The 21,496-nt window shown below is 42.7% G+C and overlaps 1 protein-coding gene across 4 annotated transcripts in view; it reads left to right on the forward strand.

The window, feature by feature from the left end:
• Positions 1–331: 331 nt before the first annotated feature.
• The window catches only part of LOC116699316 (ATP-sensitive inward rectifier potassium channel 10), a 28,661-nt gene continuing 7,496 nt past the window's right edge, over positions 332–21,496 (forward strand). Inside the window, exons 1-6 of one of the 4 annotated variants that reach the window (XM_032531842.1) lie at positions 332–621; positions 7,302–7,615; positions 9,267–9,478; positions 10,551–10,682; positions 10,836–11,013; positions 12,133–12,530. In XM_032531842.1, the coding sequence (XP_032387733.1) occupies positions 7,477–7,615; positions 9,267–9,478; positions 10,551–10,682; positions 10,836–11,013; positions 12,133–12,524 (1,053 nt within the window). In that variant the 5' untranslated portion in view covers positions 332–621; positions 7,302–7,476 and the 3' untranslated portion in view covers positions 12,525–12,530. Of the gene's footprint in view, positions 622–2,710; positions 2,930–7,269; positions 7,616–9,266; positions 9,479–10,550; positions 10,683–10,835; positions 11,014–12,132; positions 12,531–21,496 lie in introns of those variants that run through there. The other 3 variants (XM_032531839.1, XM_032531841.1, XM_032531840.1) reach the window with 3 other exon arrangements.

A 21,496-nucleotide genomic window follows, 5' to 3' on the forward strand; every position in this document is an offset into this window, starting at 1 on the left:
CTTACATGGACTTTAACTTGGTAATTGGTGCATACATACACAAACAAACAAATATATTAAACATTAATAGCAATGAACAATAAATAAAGAAACAAAAGCGTACAAATATGTACATACAAATATGTACAAAATAGCTGTTTAAGTAGTTCAAGTAGGGAATTTGTGGTCCCCTGTACTAGTATTCTGATTCTGAATTGAGACTCGGTGTGGGATTGGCAAACAATTATTACAGCAATTACACAGAAGTGAGAAGAACACAACATGAATTCTCGAGTGAGGGAGAGAGAGACAGAGGGAAAGAATAAAAGTGAGAGAGAGATGTCCCTTATAAAGCCAAGTCCTGTCTCTGTTAGAATTTGGGAGCAGTGAGACCGGGCGTTAGGTCAGAAACAGGAGCTCCATGAGTCAATGACTGTCTCCATAACTCTCCTTAATGGTTTATCAGTGTTGTTGGACGCAGGCTGCTGAAGTTACTCTTCTTGCAGAGTTACAGTGCCAGTTGTCCCAGTGATGTGAGGCGGTGTATAACAACAAAGCAGACATGTGGACCAAAGGCTGAGGCTCAGGGGCTCCCGACTGCTCTCTGCGCCGCACAGTTATATTGCAGTTCCAGCTGTAAAGGTAAGCACACATTTCTCAGCAATACATTGCAATGAAAATACATGAGAAATACACAAAGAATTGTTCATGACCACAAAATACATTTGTTTCTTAAATATGTAAATGAAAAAAACATTTGTCGTAGGCTACAGTTAAGGTAATTTTTTTCCCTACTTACCTGGATAATGACTTATGTGTGTTCATTGCTCCATCATTGTTATTTTTCACTGGTAAAAAAATAGTACAAAGCCATTTAAAACTATTTATCCGCAAATTAGGAATCTGTCATTTGGATAGTTTTTTTAAAGTTTGAAATTAACGTGAAAACAAAAGTCACAAAAGCCACATTGTTCTTTCAGTAATCGACCAATTCTTAACGTTGGAGGGATAATATTCATTGGTCTAGGAAAATCTGTAATAAACCAACTACATGACAGTAAGAAGCATCACAGTGATTGATGACTTGTTCACAGCGGCAATGTGAACTGTGGCCAAGTTTGAAGCTGTCCTCTAAATAACCCTCTTATGTTGTTTTGTGCGGAGACATCTGGGGATTTGGTGCTAAGTTTCACGAGATGCGCATCAAAGGTGAATGAAGCTGAAATATCTTGTCAGCGTTCACATGTTATCAGTGTATTGGATCTTAGAGCATCAGCTTTGACATATACTGTCAGTTTCTTTCATCCCGTTACTGTACATAAAAAAACAGACCGTGTCTATTCTCTATATGCACCAAAGAAGATAAAATACAGCTTTATTTTATTGATAAAAAAAGAAATTTGAGTTTAAATCTGTTCACAATGTGAACCAAACAAAAGCAATGCTCATTAAACATTTATTTAGAGCTTCATTCAGCGCTCTCTTTGGGCGGTTCTCTGCAGTGCAGTAAGTTAAAAAGTAAGAAATTGTGACCAGAAATACGTAAAGATGAGATAAGATAAGATAAACTGACCCCACACTGGGACAATTTCCTCGTTACAGCAGCTCAAACGCAACTCAACAAACAAATAAAAACAAAGTTATAGGAGCACAATAGAAATAACTTATAGGGCTTTGTTGTGTTTTTATTCCCAATGGTTGAATACAGAGTCTGTGTGATCACATTAAAATCAATCAATCAAGGAGTAATTTATGCTTTCTTAGGAACCTTTACTCTCTCAACCCGTGTTAGTTTCCTATTTTGAACACACCTCCTCTGCATCCCCATCATTACTAGAGTGGTTGTATCGTTAAGAATCTGTCTGCCAATCTGATAACACAATTACAGAAGAAATCGGATACGGCAGAAGAAAGAGAGGGAAACTGGAGTGCATTAAGTGACAGGGATTGGGAAGTTATTTTCTTTAATTCTCTTGTATCAAATCACATCTTCTTTGGGGCTTTGTGCATGGATGAAGGGAAATTATTTAAAGTAAAGGAAGAAAAGATGAGAAATGGAAAAGAAGGTAAGAGCGAAACAAACTGAAAGGGGGAGAGAAAGAAATAGCGTGTGTGTGTGAGGGGGAGACGGACAGGGAGAGATGAAGGGGGGGGGATTACTCCTCACTCCAGAATACTAACGAGGGCCTTTTGTCACAGATCTCTTTCTCTCTCCCTTCCTCTCTTCCGTTCTGTCGTTTTTTCCTTTCACTCATCTCTTTCTTTCTCTCTTTTACTCTCTCACTCACTAACTCACTCACACACACACACACACACACACTCAACACACACACACACACACACACACACACACACACACATCACACACCACACACACACACACCCATCACACCCGCACACACACACACAGACGCACACACACACACACGCACACACACCCACACACACACCACACACAACCACACCACACAACACACACACACACACACACTTTACTCTCCTTTTCAAAACATTGCACACAAACAACATACAGTATCATGCAATCAAACACAGCCTACAGTCACTCACACGTGTGCAGAAATACGCATGTAATTGCATCCCACTCACACACACACACACTCTCACACACACACACACACACACACACACACACACACACACACACACACACACACACGGATGGGCACAGAGTCGTTTTTGTCAATGGTGTCTTTTGTTTCTTTTATCTCAGCTCCTAACAAAGCATTCCTGTGTACACAGAGGAGTGAGAGAAGGAAGGAGAAAGAAAGAGGAAAGAGAGAAAGAGAAAGAGGGAGATCAGGAAAAACATTGAGCGCCTCTTTTGTCCGGCAAAAGAAAAAGTTTTGATTCAGTTTTTGGATTCAATCACTGAGGCACGGCAGTACAGTAAAGTTGTTGCCATGGAGATGGAATACATCCTACTGGAGAGGTTGGTCATAAATATTTCCCTATTTTCCCTCTCACTCACTGCCATCCGCCCTATTAGTTATCTGATACACGGTATGGCTGTTGTGGAATTTGTCTTGTGTGTGTGTGTGTGTGTGAAGAGAAGATTGAGTGAGAGGCCAATGCAGCGCTGAAAGAGTGAAGTTTTCAATGGTGTCATTGTAATTATGAAGCTTATAAAGGGCTCACCCTTGCATAATCACAAAAGTGTGATGTAATTAAAGCTGATTGGTTGTGTAATCCATGATCAGCATTACAAAAAGCCTATTCTTATTCACGCATGTGGCCATATGTATTTGGACACCCTTTGGTCCTGGGATGTTTTTCTGCATTTGGTCTAAAAGTAAGGAAAGCCTGAATAATATTTTTTGTTTATTGTGGAAGAACTTGACTGGCCTGCACCGAGCGCTGACATCAACACCACCAACACCTCTACGATGAGCTGAAACGCTGACTGCAAACCAGGCCCAAATGGTGGAAAGTCATTTTAATATAAGATAAGATAAGATAAGAAAGATAAGAAAAACGTTAAGGCCTGTTGTCTGTCAGAAAATATTTAATTTTACCTCCACTTTTGAGAGTCAAACACTTTTTTTTTCATTTTCTGCATTCTGGGGTTTTTCTTGTTTAAATTACGCCTATGTGACCCAATAATTATCTGGCTAAAGGGAGCCAATCACCGCAGCCAGGCTCCAAAATATTCTGGAAAGCCTGAAACCAGAAGAGAAAATGCTGGAATTACAATTGTTTTGTCAGGGTGTCCACATACTACATTTGTATGGGTGAGATGGAGGAGAGGTCGCCCCAAGGTGTCCACACACTACATATATTTTTGGGGCTTTTTTTTACTTCATTAGATAGTTTGAACCAATAGGAAAGGGGGTAGAGAGAGAAAGGGCATGACACGCAGCAAAGGGCTGAAGGGCTAATTTGAACCCCGGCCACTGCCAAGGACTCAACCTGCACTGGGGCTCAAACTCTAACGGGTGAGCTAGAGGAGAGGTCGCCCCAGAGTGTCCATATACTTTTGGCCTTATAGTGCACTTTGAAGATCTTCATCAGGTGGAATAGTATGCTTTGCATTAATGTGTGTGAGATGGAGAAACAGAGAGACTTGTGAGGATCCAGAGTATAAAGCAGCTGAGAACACCTGAGAGAAAGCTCCCAAAAGGCCCCTTGTGTCAGGCTGGAGTCTTGATCAGAGCATCCAGACAGCCTAACGTTTGGCCCTTTTCCGACCAAACTCTTACCAAAGTCTCCAGTTACCAGTCAGGAGTTCACTCTTTGTCCACTAAAGGCCTTTCTGGTTCAAATCTACACTAAAGCCTTAAACAAACTTTATCTAGATAAACGTCCAACTTTTCGAAGACTTTTACCTTAATTGATTCATTCACTCCTCTCTCTCCTCCAGCTGACAAATGTGACTCTGTTTGCAGTACATCTTCATCCTAATTCTATTCTTTCTCCTTCTCTTCTTTTCTCTTATCGTCCTCTCTTGTGGGCTATCCTCTTCCTACTGGCCTACATCTTTTCTTGAACGTAAGTGAGCGTGTCACATGTGTGGAGATACAGTAACTGTCTGTCTGTCTGTGCGTCACAGGGGTGGAGATCATCTGAATGTCCTGACAAGAGCACACATCCCACAGTGTACATCAATCAACAATCAACATTTATTTATATAGCACTTTACAGCAACCAACAGTTGTCTAAAGTGCTTTACATCATCCAAGAATGAACAAACACAACATTCAATAAACCTGAAGCATAGAAAACAGTTAAACAGATAAAATTGCCTATAATCATCAGAAGAAGAGTTGTTACACCACTACTGCGTATTAAAAGCCATTCGAAATAAATAAGTTTTGATTTAAAATGAACAACATCCGTTAGAGTGCAAATGTCTGGTGGGATCTTGTTCCAGAGTTTTGGGCCAGCAACAGCAAAGGCCCGATCGCCCCACTGCTTGTACCTCGACCTCGGGACTTCTAAAGTCCCAAGATCGGAAGTCCGCAACAGCCGATTTTGCCCACCCAAAGTTAAAAGCTCGGACAAATACTCCGGGGCAAGGCCATTTAAGGCTTTGAAAACAAACAATGCAATTTTAAAATCAATTCTAAAACGCACCGGAAGCCAGTGTAGTGTAAAAAGAACGGGAGTTATGTGTGCGCTCTGAGAAGTATTTGTCAGAAAGCGGGCAGCAGCATTTTGCACAAGCTGCAGACGTGAGATGGATTTTTGATTTAGACCAACATAAAGAGCGTTGCAATAATCTAGACGTGATTATTAAAGCATTAAAACACATATTTCACTTAATTTTCCCTAATATACAGACAACAATACATGGTTTTTTTTCTTGTGAAAAGAGCTCAGAATCAATACTCGGCGGGAAGTGTTTTTGTTGGTGTTGACACTTTTTATCAAGTAGCCTACTTCCTGTAACCAAGGCCTAACAAGGCTGTGGTTACAAAAAAACTAAACGTAAGATAGCTACAAGTTTATTAAGGAAGTAAATGCAATGATGCAAGTGGTTATCATGCTAAAAGGCTCACAGAAACAATAGTAACACTGATGTTTCCCATGTTCACCATCTTGGCTTAGCATGTTAGCAAGCTAACATTTCCTAAATAGCAGTAAACACAAAGTCCAGCTGCGGCTCATGACATTATTCTGCAGGTATGTGGTCATAAACTTCAATCTTGGACACAATTAACTTTCATCCTGAAGATGGTGCTACAGGAAAAGTGAGAGGATCTCTGATGTCATTAAGATTTAGCATCTAGGGACCATTATTGTCTGTACAAAATGTCATTGTAATTCTTCTTATGGAGAAATATTTTTGACATTCAAACGTAGGGCCTAACCTTTTCACTTGATTAAAAACATCTTTGACATATCATTCAGGTCTCACACAGTATTTCTTTTCTACTCTCACCTCTACTCTCTCTTGTGTCGTTTTGGTTTCATTTTTCGAAACGTGGTTCACAGTTTTCGAAACGTGGTTCACAGTCCACGACGTGGTAATAATTCTGAGAAAAACACTGACAGGAAACGGCATGGCTCTTGATTATGGCTGTCACGAATCCCCACAGTTGTCTTTCTTTCACTTATTCATTTTATTGTTGGAATAAATCTCTTCAGCCTCCAACCTACTTAAACAAATTCCTAGAATACTGACACATACCTTAAAAAGAGAGACATAAGTCTTGTCATTAGCTTTGTATTCTAAAGTGCTTTTGCTTCATATTTGTGTGGGCCAGCAGGCAATAGCATGAGATGTTGAAAATTAGGAAATGCCTTTTCCGCCTGTCAGCTGTCAGCCACTCTTCTAGGTGTGCAACTTCCTTCTTATGACAAGAATATCTGCTTGTAGCAAAGTTACTTCTTGCTTTATGTCTTTTAATCTTTAATACGGAAACCCTTAATCTTTCAAGGGACTCAGTATACTTTAAATTTAGCGGCTTAGAGTCTGAAGCAAACGCACAGTGTGAGTGCCTGAGTCCACGTGATAAGACCGTTCACACACTCCCGCGGTATAATTTAGTTTTTGTGTGTGTGCGTGTGTGTGTTGACCTCAGGGAACTCCCACTACATTTTCACCAAATTTCAACTGAAAATTAGCCAAATAATTTCAAAACACTTGTGTGAGTGTGCATGCCTTTTAAGTTTGTTTAGATTTGTTTCGCAGATTAAAACTGTGGTTTCCTGCTTTATGATTCAAAGGAACAGTTTGATGTTAACTTGTTAGCTCGTTGTTTTCACAGTTTTATTTCGGTAGTAGTTCGGATAGTTTCTAGCCTTCCCTGCACGCCACAGACAGTCACTTTAGTCTTAATTGGATCATAAGTCACTGTTGAACCTGTATATTCTGTAAGATATTTAAGAAATTATCCCAAATCACCCCAAACTAATCTATATTGACAACGTTCGTCATCTCTGCAGGGTAAATCCAGGCAGCTAGCTAGACTATCTGTCCAATCTGAGTTTTCTGTTGAACTAAAACAACCTTTGTACGTACACATGTTCCACCAAAACAAGTTATTTCCCTAGACTATTTTGCAGAGGCCCCATTGCTCCGTCCGGCGCTTAGTGCCCAAGACGAGTGTAATTTTGTTCAAAGAAATGCCAATATGCCATAGCAAGTTGTTCTCCCATCCCAGAATGCTGTGTGGACTAGCCAGACCCTCCTCTGCAGCACCCTGGAAGAAGGGCTGGCAATGCACGACTAACCCCAAAATAATCCCATACAAGCCCATTGACACCACCGACCAGGAAACAAGTTAATCAGAGAAATTATTTAACTCCTCTATCTTTTTTATTCACCAGATGACATCTGCCACACCTCCGTCCTCTCGTAGCTCCTCCCCTCAGAAGGTGTGCCACTCCCAAACACAGACCGATGTTTTAAAGCCCTTACTGGGTGGTGGCTTATCTGGTGGGGGAGGGACTCTGAGGAAGAGGAGGCGTGTCCTGTCCAAAGATGGGCGTAGCAACGTGCGCATCGAGCACGTCAACGGCCGGAATGCTCTGTACATGCGGGACCTCTGGACAACATTTCTGGACATGCAGTGGCGCTACAAGTTGTTCCTGTTCACGGCCACGTTTGCGGGGACCTGGTTCCTGTTCGGGGTGCTGTGGTATCTGATGGCCCTGGTGCACGGAGACCTGCTTGGTGAGAGTGTGGCAAATCTTTTGCAGCGTTAACAAAATTCTTTTCACTGCCATACGGTCTACCCACAGTTCTTTGTGGGTCACCATACAAATCTCATACAGTATGTCAATACCTCAACAAGAACACTGGAACCATCTGCATAGGGGTGAGAAAAAAATAGGCGGAATAGACCCTTTAACTGAGTGAGACAGGGGCTCATTTAAAAAAAGGTGATGACATACAGTACTATACATTCCATTCACCATTCAGTATGGAGCACTCTCTGAATCTGTGACAGTTGGCAGGTAGTTTCACTGTCAGTCAAATCGGATTAAACCACACCCACAGTGCTTTGAACAAAAGGGCATGACAAAGTACAATGAACAGCTTCAGCATCGTTCACACTAAAGAAAAAAAAAGTGTGAGCACAAAAAGGTTTCCTTCCCCAAAAAATGCCCCCACAAGTCATTTGTTCAAGCAGTATTTAGGTTTATAAAGGTGGCAGACTTTGGTGGCCCTAGTAGTTGATGATGAAAGCAAAGTAGAACGTAAAGTGATGGGTTCTTTGAGTATAAGGGTAAGGAGGCTGGTCGGGTGGTGAGCTTAGGTGAGAATATGACTACTAGGGTGGGTGGCGTGTTGGTGTAGAGCACAAACTCAAGGCCTGCGGCAGGCAGATCAACTTTTGATCCGGCGCGCACATCAATTTAGTACAACAATACACTTACACCCACCTAGTTTTTGTAGCTTTTTCAATGTATTTGTCTATTTTCTTGACACCTTTGTTGCTTTTTCGAATGTTTTTGCCCCTTTTTTTTCCAATGTTTTTAATCAGCTTTTCCAACGTTTTTTTCTTCGATGACCAAGTTACTTTTTTGGGGTTTTATGTCGAGGAAACTGAAATAAAGTTAAAGATGCTTGACTTTTTCGATGAAACAAAAGCATGTGAATGAACTGTCCCTAGATTTAATTCTTATTTTCCAGTGTGGCCCTTAGTGAAACTCAGTTTGACACCCTTTTAGAGTGTCATAGCTGCATGCAGTGGTGCAGGGTGTCACTGGAAACAGTGAGAACTGCAGTTTCAAAGCAACCACATCTTTTATATGTCCTTTTGATTCCATCTGTCTTTTAAATCTAATTTGTGTAACTGTTTCATCAAATTTACATACATGAAGTACTTTGTAACTTAATTTTAATTGGTGTCTAGTGAATAAGTTTACGCTGTAAGATTTGAATACACCTTCATCCATGTGTACACAGAGTGAGCCTTCTTTCTAGCGGAGTTGTAAAAGATGTATACTGTAGATGTTAGTGTTTGTTGTAATTCCTGAACAGCATTTTGAGCTTTTAACCTTGATAAAATGAAACTTTTTTGAGGGTGGGAAATGATTTCACATCATCAGTTAGACACCTGCTCTCCCACACTTCCTCTTTTGTCACTTATGTTTCCAATGCGAGTGGGGAAATAAAAGTTTTAGAAAGCACAGTCTAATGTTGCATATCAAGAGGATGTTTTTGTGGCTGACACATATTCTGCCTTGAAAATGTTTTCCAGCATAGGTAGAAGAAGTAAAAAAAACAAAAATCACACAAACTGGTGTTGTAATGCCAAAATAAAGCATGATAACACCTTGGATGAGCCTTTGTTTCTTTTTCACCCGTGTTCCTCCAGAGTTCGACCCCCCGTCGAACCACACGCCCTGTGTGATGCAGATGCAGACCCTGACAGGGGCTTTCCTCTTCTCCCTGGAGACCCAGACCACCATTGGTTATGGTTTCCGTTGCATCACTGAGGAGTGTCCCGCAGCCATCATCCTCCTAATCGTCCAGCTCGTCATCACCATGCTGATGGAGATCTTCATCACTGGTACCTTCCTGGCCAAGGTAGCCAATGCATAACACATCCAGCTGCAGAGTGAGCAGCAATACGTTCTTTAAACATAGAACCAGGCAGTTTGCGTGGCCATACAAATGTGTGGTCTTGCGACAAGTGAAGATAATGACCTCTTCTGAAGAGTCCATCATGTTTTTTGAATCCTCCATGTCCTCCATGGCTACCATGGTCGCTACAAGCAACCGTGTGGAGGAGGGGGGGTGGGCGGTCCTGCAAGGCCTGTTTCATGTGGATGCGCCAAAAGTTTTTTTTGTCATCACTTAGAATTCCTCATGGGTAGACAGAAACTACGCACTATAGCCCCTGCCACACATTCAGTATTTCATTACTTTGTGGTAATGTCTGAAGTTCTACCATGGGAAAGGGAGAAAATGCCTTGGTTACTTTGTTTCAAGCCATTCTAGTGTAAGCCTGCAGGAAGACTCAGCTCAATTTGTGCCATTTCTCATTGACATTCAATGAGCTAAGTTGCTTGACTCTGATGGGCTAACAGCTAGCCAATGTGAGCCTGGCTATCAGTATCCTTTACCCAGCGCAACTAGATAAGCTTGTGAATAGGAATTAGCTCAGGCAACATGAGATCAGACTGACCAGCTGTTGTAACTGGCCAGATTTCTCCTCTTATTTCTTTCCAGTGGTTAGAGGTGACAGAGGAGGTAGCAGTTCATTTTCACAATCACCACATAACACCAACACACATAGACCTAACATATTTCATAAATGCAAGTGAAAACGGTTTTGTGTGGCAGCGCTCCTTTAAAGAGCCCCTATTATGCTCCTTTTCAGTGTCAGATTTGAACTCTTTGGGTCTACTAGAAAAGGTTCACATGCTTTGATGTTCAAAAAAGAAACAGCCCGTTGCTGCAGCTCCTCTGCCTGAAACACTCTGTCTGAGCGTTTTTGGCTCGCCTTCTGTTGTGAGTGGTCAACCAAATTCAGACTATACTATATAACACACTAAAAGACAGAAAAAATCCCAAACTGCATAATGTGCAAGGCTCTTCCACGAGTCCTTTTTGTTATCAGACTGAAACCAGAACTGAGTGAGCTTTCTCTGCTCAGGTTGCTCGGCCAAAGAAGCGAGGTGAGACGGTGAAGTTTAGCCAACACGCAGTGGTGTCGACCCACGAAGGCCGGCCCTGCCTGATGATCAGGGTGGCCAACATGCGCAAGAGTCTCCTGCTCGGCTGTCAGGTAACTAAGTGTGTAGAGATAGAGAATATCTATTGTCATATACAGTATGTCAACCATTTTTCAAACTCTACAAGTTATGTGTAGATGTTGTGTGTATGAACAATTTCTCGAATTAAAAGTTAAAACACTTTTTTGCATATTGTTTCCCCCCAGGTGAGTGGAAAACTGCTCCAGACATCTCTGACCAAGGAAGGGGAGACGGTTCGCCTGGACCAGAGAAACGTTCCCTTCCAAGTGGACACATCTAGCGACAGCCCCTTCCTCATCCTGCCCCTCACCTTCTACCACCTCATCGATGACAACAGCCCCCTGCGAGCCTGGGCAGACAAGGGTAAGACGAGGAGAACTGCTGGGTGTTGCAAGTAGAAGGTGTTTTATCTTTGCAATCTTTTCACTTACGCTGAGTTAACAAACTTTATGGGGGTAGAATACATTAGAAAACTCTTTAAAACGAGATACACAAGTCATACAAAGCTCTGCAGTACTTTCTGGCATCATCACATGGCAACAAGGATGGATTTTAGTGCAAATAAAGAACAGAATCAGTGTGGATGCTTGCTGTGGTACGTACTGATTCCCTGCAAGATTTTTAGTAATAAAATCTGATGAGAGTTTATTTCTGATAAATCATGTGACAAGATTGCAACGTACACATTCTGCATACATGTCCTCTTTGTACTAGTTGGTGAGCTGAAATCCGATGGTGTGAACCACTTGCTTGACATGGTTTTATTTTTCGTTTGAGTCTTTCTGCAACCTGAGAGGTATTTCAATACCTTATTACTGAAATTATTGTGGGTAAGTATAGTGAGTGTTTGGTTTTTCCTTCCAACTTCAGTTCCTCTACTTCTTCCTGCATCTCTACGTACTTTTCCTTTCCTCAATACTGACTTTCCTTTTCTTGTTTCCTTACTGGTCCTCGCCTTTTGTTTTCTTCACTTGTTTATTATATCTGCACAAAAGTTAGCAGACTTCTTTTTCCTCTCCTTTTAATAGGGCATTGTCATATTTCTTGGTGCATTACCCCCCAAAACAGTTACTTGGCAGGAATTAATATGGCCTGTATGCCTGTGCACACATGTGCACCATTATAAGCATCACAAGATACAAACAAAATGGGGAACTGCTTATGACAACATTCCTCTGTAGCTCTCCTGGGGGTCACAAACATAACAGTGTACCTTTAATTAGGGTTTTCTCTACCATCATTTTTTTTCCCGATCTAATAATTGAAAATTGTAGTTGATCCTTAAGGGACTTCTTTAGCAAATTAAGTCTTTAAACTTTTGGAGTGTTATTTATTTATCTGCTCAAGCTTTTCCAACATTTCAGACACAAATACGGTTTACTCTTATTTCCGCTCTCCCATTTTCCTTTTCATCCTCTTCTGCTCATGTTCACACCCCTCTGTAATGTGCCATCTCCACTTATCTCATGTCCCTCCTCCCAGGTGGAGGCTGGACAGACCCAGAGTTGGCAGACTTCGAGCTGCTGGTCATCATGAGCGCTACAGTGGAGCCGACCTCGGCCACCTGCCAGGTTCGCACCTCATACCTGCCGGATGAGATTCTCTGGGGTTATGAGTTTCCACCTGTAGTCTCCCTTTCCCCATCGGGGAAATACATAGCGGACTTTGCCTTCTTTGATAAAGTGGCCAAGACCAAGACCACGCCCATCTTCAAAAAATCCAGCCCCCAGCATGAGTACCAGAGCAACGGGGGTGCTGTGTCTGAGGGGTCCGATCCAGAGAAGATCCGTCTGGAGCAGAGTTACAGGGAGAGAGGGGAGGAGCGTGGCCGTGTCAGAGACACTCCTCTCAGTGTTCGCATCAGCAATGTGTGAACAAATGAATGGTTGAGAGGGCGTGTCAGGAAGCGAGGACAGGCAGGAGACAGCAGGAGACAGCAGAACAGCGGAGACATCATCAAAACTACTCTGGAGACTGTCTCTTTGACTGTTTTAACTTTTGGATGATATCTATGCCCTAGTAGCACCAGACGATGCAGAAAGCAAATATGGACTATGACCATGGCCTACTGTATGGTTTGCCATTGTTATACATTTCCTGGTATAACTCATGTTTTACACTGGTTTGACTGTGTTCATGTGACGCCATAACTGAAGCTGTGCTTTGCATTTGAGGAAGTGCACAGCACCTACACTTTAGGTGAGGGTATGGTACTCAATCCCTTTAAGGTAATGTAGTATCCCAGTACTAAGTAATGTTGAAACTTCTCTCTGGTCAAATAATGCCAGACATTTGATCCTTTTTGTATCCAGATCTATAAAAAAATTAGTATGTGTATTGTTTTTCTCACAGCCAACCACCACAAGCATTCTTTAATGTATAGCAGCATGTGATTGGCCCGCTCCTGCAGCGGCTATGGAAGGTTTGTGTGACACACAACTGAATACTTGATACAAGTAGAAGAAAAAAGCTATCAAGGGAAGTCTATTGGTATCTGTATCACTTTAAGGGAAGTGGTATTGTAATTGTTTTTATTGATATCCAGTCCTAACAAATATACTGTATATCCTTTTCTAACTAAGAAAATAACACATCTGGTTGTTTAATTGCAAAGAAATACACAAAAAGATTCAAAACTCAAGTAAACGAGCAGAGGAGACAGTGGAAACCCCAGTTGTCTATTTTGGGTCCTCCCCACGCTTACTGAATGTTAAATCACAAAGAGAAAAAATTGGACTGGGGACTGTAAGGTTTGTGTGATAAGGGGACAGGACAGGGTAAAACCTTCTATACTTCCTCTAAAAATGTGTGGTTAATACACACAGTGTATGTTCTAGACATTTAGAAGTCATATGATGTTGAGTTTTAACTGTTACTTCGGTTCTTTCATTAACTGTAAAAACACAATAGTATGCATGCCAGTTCTCATTCTTCTAGGATTTAAAAAAACTCTACACCAATCATTTAGAAACCCCCCGTACGGATCATTTACATTTCCTGTTGTAAAAGACGGAGTTCTTGAACCAAAAAAACATGACATTTATGTGTATTGTAGATGAAAATGCTGTGAATATTTGTCTAAAGCACTGTTTTGTTAAACTAATGCATTACAAGTGGAAAGTAGGCAAACTTCAGATGAATATTCTGTGTTCATGGTGCTCTGTGCTGATCCTCTCGATGGTGTAAGCATTTCCGTACAGCGTTACGGCTGTTTACAGAAAGTTAGCACTTTAAGAAGTACATGATGTCGTCGCACCGTAGGAAGATTAGCTTAGGAGATATATTTTTATAACACTAAAGCACTTACCCAATGAATTAATTTTAAAGCAGTTAGAATAGACTTTAAAACAGATCTTTCTTCCTACAAAACTATGTGCAGTTTTATTCTCTCTGGCTTTAAGGAAACTGATTGACTGATATAATGCAATCATGTCCTCTGTCATACATACATGCATATGCCCCATGAGGTATTGTGGTTTGCATGTTTACTGTAAACATCAAAGAGCCTCCTTCTGTGTAAAGAGGAGCCTTCTGCATGTCCATGTGCTTTTGAGTACTAACATTGTTGAATACAAAAACTTTTATCCCCCCCCTTTATTTCCAGTCTAGAGGACAGGACACATGGGGAGGACCAAGGTGATTGCTGAGAAGGGAATGGGAAATGATTATATATGTGTGGTGACGTGAACATGAGGAGTAAGTATGCAATGATGAATATAATTGGAAATGGACTTCTGGTATTTGTAACTTTTCTGATTAACATTAAGCTCTGGAATGTAATAAATTTAAAGTGCAGATGGAGAGATTAATTAGACAATTCTTTCCAAATATTGTGTTTAATAAGATGATATGAATTAGGCCAATGTTTTCTATCTTGTACAGCAGCAGTGGCATGTTAGAGTAGAGTATCTTACATCGTGGGAGCCATGGCCACAAGCCACAACCTACATGCAGTACACCTATATTTCATTTGTGTCTTGTCAAAAATAGTTGAAATTTCTCTTGTAAAACAGTTCCAGTTAAAACTTCCCATGTGTGCCCATAAACATTGCTAAAGATACATGCTGAGCTCAGGTCATAAATAGCCTTACCACTTCCTCAGAGGCACATTTTGCAAAATGGCGCTCGTCATCCTACCTGTGCCGTGTCTCTGCTGCATTCATGTGAAGCCACAAGTAGAATGTATTTATTTTCCGTGGTTATCAACTTAGTTTTAGCTTTTCAAAGTAAAAGTTCTTAAAGTTCTGTAGCACTACTTCAGTAGTAGAAGTTGGTAAGAATGTAATTTTTTAGGAACTCATTTTAATTATTTTGTATTGAGAAATGTATACACTCTATGTAGATTCTCTTTCATATGCTCAATTATTTCAAAAGTAATCCTAATGACATGTAAAACTAAGACTTTGATATTTTTCAGAATACGTTTATATCAGTTTTATTCTCCATTCTTTACACATGGGTCCCAAACGATTGTGTTTCTCTCTGATTTAAGAAAGTACATTTAACTAAAATGTGTTTATTTCTTGTCCAAGGCCCTAATCTCTATGCTGAGACAGAATGATAATTCAAAGAGCCGGGAAAGCTCTTAACATTGTGGAAAAGTAAAAAGGTTTTAATTTAATTATACCAAGAAAACCAAAAGTTGCATGGTCGACGGGAAACAACACAAGAGTTCTAGTTTTTTCACCTTGTCCTTTTTTCTCCTCTATTACGCACTTATTGTTCCCAGAGTTTACAAGGAGAAGACTGACTATAGACAGGAAGTGGCTGTAACCACTGAGTTGGTACAGAGTGGGAGAGTTAGTTTTGCCCTGCATCTTGAAAAACGACATGTTTTCAACCATTTGGTAATGCATCTCACACCACCTCCAGAGGGTTGTATTTGAAATTCCACTGATGTTATCTACTGTAAAGGTGAATATTTTCAAATGTAAAGCGAATTTAAAAAAAGAAACTAACAGACTTACCCTTGTGTTACTAATGTGGAAATAGAGGAGAAAACAAGGACAGGTGAAAATAAAGAGGCCAAGAGGGAAAAACTTTTTTTCTTGTTAAAAATAAAAATCCAGACTTTGAGTACTCTTGGTCTCAGTGGCTTAGTTTAGCCAAGTCTCAATGCGGGCAGCTGAGTCCAGAACATATCTGATACAGGCATCTTAGAGACAATGTAACGCTGAAGTTAATTCATAATTTTGAACTAATATAAGAAATATAGTAAACCCTTGTAACATTTAGTATTGACCAAAGAACACACACTGTGTTTGATTGTGTGTCTACTGTTTTCCAGAGCCCAAGCTGAGACTCCTGTGTTTTGTGAAGAAGGAGAGGACGTGTCTGAATGTCCCCATTAGCTAATGTTAATGATACAGATTTAGTTTTCTGGAGATTCAAAAAAGTGTATTAGTACGATTTGATGCTGCTGCAAACCAACAATCTTTAGTGGTTACTCTGGAAGGATTGAGGTCCTTGAAATATCTTCTGGAAACGAAGAATCTACAAGAGCAGACAGTGAGTTTATGCTGCAGTACTGTCTGGAGAAGACCAACAAATAACTGGATACAGATCACAGTCCAAGGTGAGTTTTTAACAAGGACACTGATGGAGAGTTCTGCTGCCATGTTTCTAAAACCTCTCCACCTGCCCTCCCCCCTCAGATCCAGTGTCTCCGTTATTCTGTCAGTGACTCTGTGTCCAGCCATCAGTCTGGTGTAACCTGACAGTGAGCTGCAGAGCACAGGACTCTCACATTAACAGCACCTTTAGATGTGACACCCCACACCTGCAGTCAGAGGAGAGAGAGACACAGTCCACCCTCTGCTTCTGCTCTCCAGTCTCCCTGTCCAATGCTCCATCATCGTAACCATAGCAACCAGGTCAGCTGGACAAAGGACATGAAACACAATTAAACTCTCTGCCACATGATGGTAAGACTGAGAGACAAACACAACAGCTGATAATAATGTACATTGTTGTTAGACTTGTTTAAGGTTTTGTACGAGTATCAATTATATGTCAAGTTAAATATGTTTTGATTTCTACCATGGTATGATGCATTGATTAGGTTTGGCTAGGTTTACCCTTGGGTTGTCTTTCAGTCAAAAGTGGAAAATCACCCTTTCTTTACTTTTAGTTAATACTTTTTTGACGTTTTTCAACACTACGTAACACTAACTTATTAACTTAGAGTTTATGGTCAATAACCTCATTTATAGGAATCATACCTAATGTTTGAGTAGAAACAGAGATTGGAATTATTTAGACTAAAATTAAAGGATGTATGTTTGATGGATAATCCACGGACTGGAATATTCACACTTTATACTCAATACCATTTAAAACCATTTCAATTTCATTCTCTCAAATTAGGGCTGCACGATTATGCCAAAATGATGAATCGCGATTATTTTGATCAAATTTTGATCGCGATTATTCCTCACGATTATTTGTTTTTAACCAAACAAATTTATGTCACATAGCTATTTATACTGCGAGAGGGAGTGTGATGGACGCTACTCACAGAGAGACGGCTGACCATTATGGACCGGTCCAGCACGGGTCGACGCGATACACACGTTGTGTGTTATAACTGCTGTAATTTCACTGCGCTCATTTTATGAACTTTATATGTTTCCTGGCCATGGTCACACTCTGGTCCTGGTCCTGGTCCAGGCTTCGGTACCGCAGCAGCTCCGTCTCCCACCCTGTTACTTAACCAACTTGAAGTTATTGCATTCAAAACTCTTCTGTGTTCTTCACCGTAGCGGCCCGCGATAACAGTTACCCGGAAACCCTGGTACAACAGGTTTGCCCCTCATACTTAACAATAGCTGTGTTAATGAAAATAAAACTGGAGACAAAGATCCGCTGCGCTGCGGGCGCTGTGTGGCGGGGCGCGGAGAGTAGAGAGAGAGAGGATGAGGAGTAGGACGAGAGAGCGATAGACAGATCCAACACAGGCACGCTTAGCGAAATGGGTCACGTAACGCTCAATTAAAACCATATCCATAAACAGCAGGCAGCATGCAGGACATTAGCACAGTGGCATCCTAGAAGAGCTAACAGCTAACAGACCCTGATAGCACTGTTCACGCTGTTGTCTAAAAACAAAAAAATGGGACAAGAGTGTTTGCGTTTACTGTAAACCTTAGAGACTGACGTATTATCGACATCTGTTTGATTTTCCTCACGCTACTCTCCTCTGTGACTGTCTACATCTAGAAACTAAGCTGCAAGGGGTGCAGGAACTACCCTACGTGCTCATGATCACGGCTTTACGGAGAGGGAGATGGCTTTGCAAAAAACCCGGAGCGTTCTATAATGACGTTTATAAAAAATAATCGCTCAATCACCAAAATTTGATCGTGGGAAGTCCAAATCGTGATGCGGTAAAATTCGATTAATGTGTCGCCCTATTCTAAATGCTATAAAGTTGATAAGACGCCCCAAATTAATGAAAGTAAAGATTTGTACTTGCCAAAGAGCTTGTGTGGAATAAGAATGTGTGTTAGGTAATTACAAAGAACATTGAACAGGAAATGGGTCATTGGAACCTGAGGACAACATGATGGTCAAAACATGTTTTTTTAGCTGTGTATGGTGGAGATTTTTAAAAATTTCTCAAACAGTATGTTGTTCGGTGGCAGAAATGAATCATTAACTGAGTTAAACCATATTGGGTTTGCTTTTTTAAAAGCTCCATTTGTAAGGCCAAACCTGGTAACGATATTTTATCTTCACTTCTTTACTGTAGCTGCTGTGAACAGTGTTTTTCTGGACATGGACGACATAAACTTTTGTGTCTGTGGGAGAGAAGGATACCAAGTAGTTTTTTACATATGTTTTCTTTAAAATAACACATTTTTCAATGAATATAGCAAAAAACTAAAGAAAGGAAAAAATTAATCCTAACTTATCAGTTAGCATCAATGTTAGTATCAGCAGGGCATAAAGACATACTGTAAGTTCAGTGGAATTATAAAATAAACCCTACCTAGCTATCAGTATGAACCTCTACCAGTTGGTGTTTTAACTAAGCGGAAGGTGGTGTTAATAGATCATTCAGGGACCTTTGGAAGGTTGGTAGTTGTAAAGTGAAATTGTGAACAGTTTAGTTTCACCATTAGTGATGGTTCCTCTCCGGAACCTCACCTATCGTGGTGAAGAGGTTGTGTGTCCCTATGAACCTGAGGCTGTTTGTCTGAGCTTGTGTCTCCTGGTAGGTCTCCCCATGGCCAGAGGTCTCGATGAGGGGCCGAAAAGATGGTTCAAAAACTCTATGGAATAGTCAGGAAGGGATAGAGGACCCTGCCCGTGGTAAGCCCGGCCCCGTCTGCCAGCCCAGACGTGGGCCGTGAGCGAGCGCCTGGGTGGCCGGTTTGCCAGAGCCCGGGTCGGCACAGCCAGAAGCACGTCACTTCTCCCTCCAGCCCATGGGCCCACCCCTGTGGAGGATCCAAAGGGGTCGGGTGCGCTGCCACATGGGTGCGCGCAGGTCAGGGCTTCGACGGACCAGTGACCAGGACACAGCATAGGCGGCTCGGGGGAGGGAATGTCACCTCTCGTGGGGGAAATAGACCGGACCTGTGCGGAGTGAGGCTATCCAGTTTTTTTTTTTGAAATTGGGTGGCTTACCCACGCACAGTCTCGGTTCTGGAAACGTACTCCTGGATAGCGGTTTGGACTCTTCCTATCTGGTAGCTGCCAGGTGTGAGGCGCCGGCGGCGGGGGGGGATACTCATCAAGCCCCGTGAGCGCCGCGCTAGCGTTGGAGTTTACCACGGTGGACGAGAGGGTCGCCTCCCTACCCCTGCTGGTGGTTGTGGGGAAACTCTGGACTGTTGTTTGTGTATATGCACCAAGACCAAGAGTTCATATTTCGCCTTCTGGAACCTTGAATGGAGTCCCTGTCTGGGGTCATAGGGACTGCCATGGTGTTCTCCCTGGGGCGATCAAGCTTCCCCTTGTGGCACATGATGGAGAACTTGGAGAGCGGATGGGGAGGAGACGGCGCCCTGATCTCACCAACCAGACGCGTTGTCGTTGTGACTCTGTGCAGTCATGGTTGTCCATCACAACAACATGGTTGAACACTAGGATGTTCATAAGGGTAGCGTGGTACCAGAGGCATCCACTAGCCAAGGTCAAGATCATTATAGCGTTCTCTGATCTGAGGACCGTATGTTTTGGACCTCGGTGAAGGAGAGGGGCAGAGCACTGTCAATGATCACCATCTGTGGTGAGTTGGGTCAGGAGGGGGGGGGAAGATCTGGACGACTCGGTAAGACCCAAACGTGTAGTGCGGGTAAACTGGGAACGTCTGAAGGAGGGCCCCTGTCCGACGGGCTCAATCGCACCCTCCGGCGGAAGCTTTTGCGGCATCCTGGGCGGCTGGGGGCATTGAACCTCGTGGACAATGTTCCAAATTTCCATTGCTAAAGCTGCGCAAGCGAGCGGGGTCTTAGTTCTTTAGGTCCTCAGGGGCGTTAACCCCGACACCCTGGTGGACACCGGTGGTCAGGGAACCGGCCGACTGGAAGATGAGTCTTTCCGGGAATTGTATCCCGGAGCTCCGGAGCAGTTGCAGGGTACCGACGGGGCCCGGACGGCTTCATCCTCTGCCGTGACAGAGGCAAAGCAGCGGCGTGTGGAGAGGAATTTTTCGAGAAGACATGGAAAAGCTTTCGTCGCAGGCCAAGTGCTTCGGAACCCGTTCGCCACCCTCAGGAGGGGAAGCGAGGGTCATCCAACTGTACCAGTAAGGCAGGGGACTTTTGACCTCAATGGGGAGTAATAGAATCGGTTGAAGTAGCCCTTGAGGACTCCAAATCCAGCTGACACCCCTCTGTGGTGGATGCAGAGCTGGAGGATGATGGGGATTTGTCTCATTTCCCTGCGGAAGTCGCTGTGGTATCAAACAACTCCACAGCGGCAAGCCTCCAGGGTTGATGAGATCCTTCCAGAATGGTCTGAAAGCTCTGGTTGGGAGGGGCTGTCTTGGTTGCACACGCCTCTCAACTTGCGTGTACGTCTGTGACGGTGCTAAGTAGTGGCAGACCGGGGTAGTGTGTTCCCTCTTCAAAAGGGGGACCAGAGGGTGTGTGCCAACTACAGGGGTCCCACTTCTCACCTCCCTTGGTAAGTTCACTCCAGTGCCTTGAAAGAGGTTTGGCCGTAGACAAGAGAAAAAAAGTCCGAACCTCGTATTGTAAGAGGAACAGAGCGATTCCGTCCTGCCGTGTACCAACGGATCACGCTCTTTCATCTCGCAGGATCCTGAGGGGGCCTGGGAGGTATGCCCAACCAGTCTACATGTTTTTTGTGGATCTGGGAAGTCGTATGAACGTGTTCCCCCCGGGAGAAATTTGAGTGCTGCTGGAATATTGGTGAGGGGTCCCCTTCTTAGGGCCACCAATCTCTGTATGCCCAAAACGAGAGCTGTGTCCGGGTTCCCCTTGGACATCTAAGTCGGACTCGTCCAGTGATTTTTGGCCTCCGCAGTGCTGCGCTTTGTCACCATCCTGTTTGTAATATATATTGACAGGATATCCGAGGCGTATCGGGCGGGGAGGGTTGCAGTCTGTGGGCCGGGATCCCATCCGCTGCTTTTTGCATAGATTGGTCCTATGCCATCATCGGCCTGTGACCTTCATCACTCACTGGATCAGGTTCGCAGGCCGAGTGTGAAGCGGCTGGGATGAGGAATCAGCACCTCTAAAATCTGAGGCCATGGTTTTTTTCTCATCATGAAACCGATGGATTGCTCGTCATCCGGTAGGGATGAGTCCCTTACCTCAGTGAAGGAGTTTAATACCTTGGGGTCTTGTTCCGAGTGAATGAGACCATGGAG

Source organism: Etheostoma spectabile, chromosome 12 (assembly GCF_008692095.1).
Source record: "Etheostoma spectabile isolate EspeVRDwgs_2016 chromosome 12, UIUC_Espe_1.0, whole genome shotgun sequence".
NCBI lineage: Eukaryota > Metazoa > Chordata > Actinopteri > Perciformes > Percidae > Etheostoma > Etheostoma spectabile.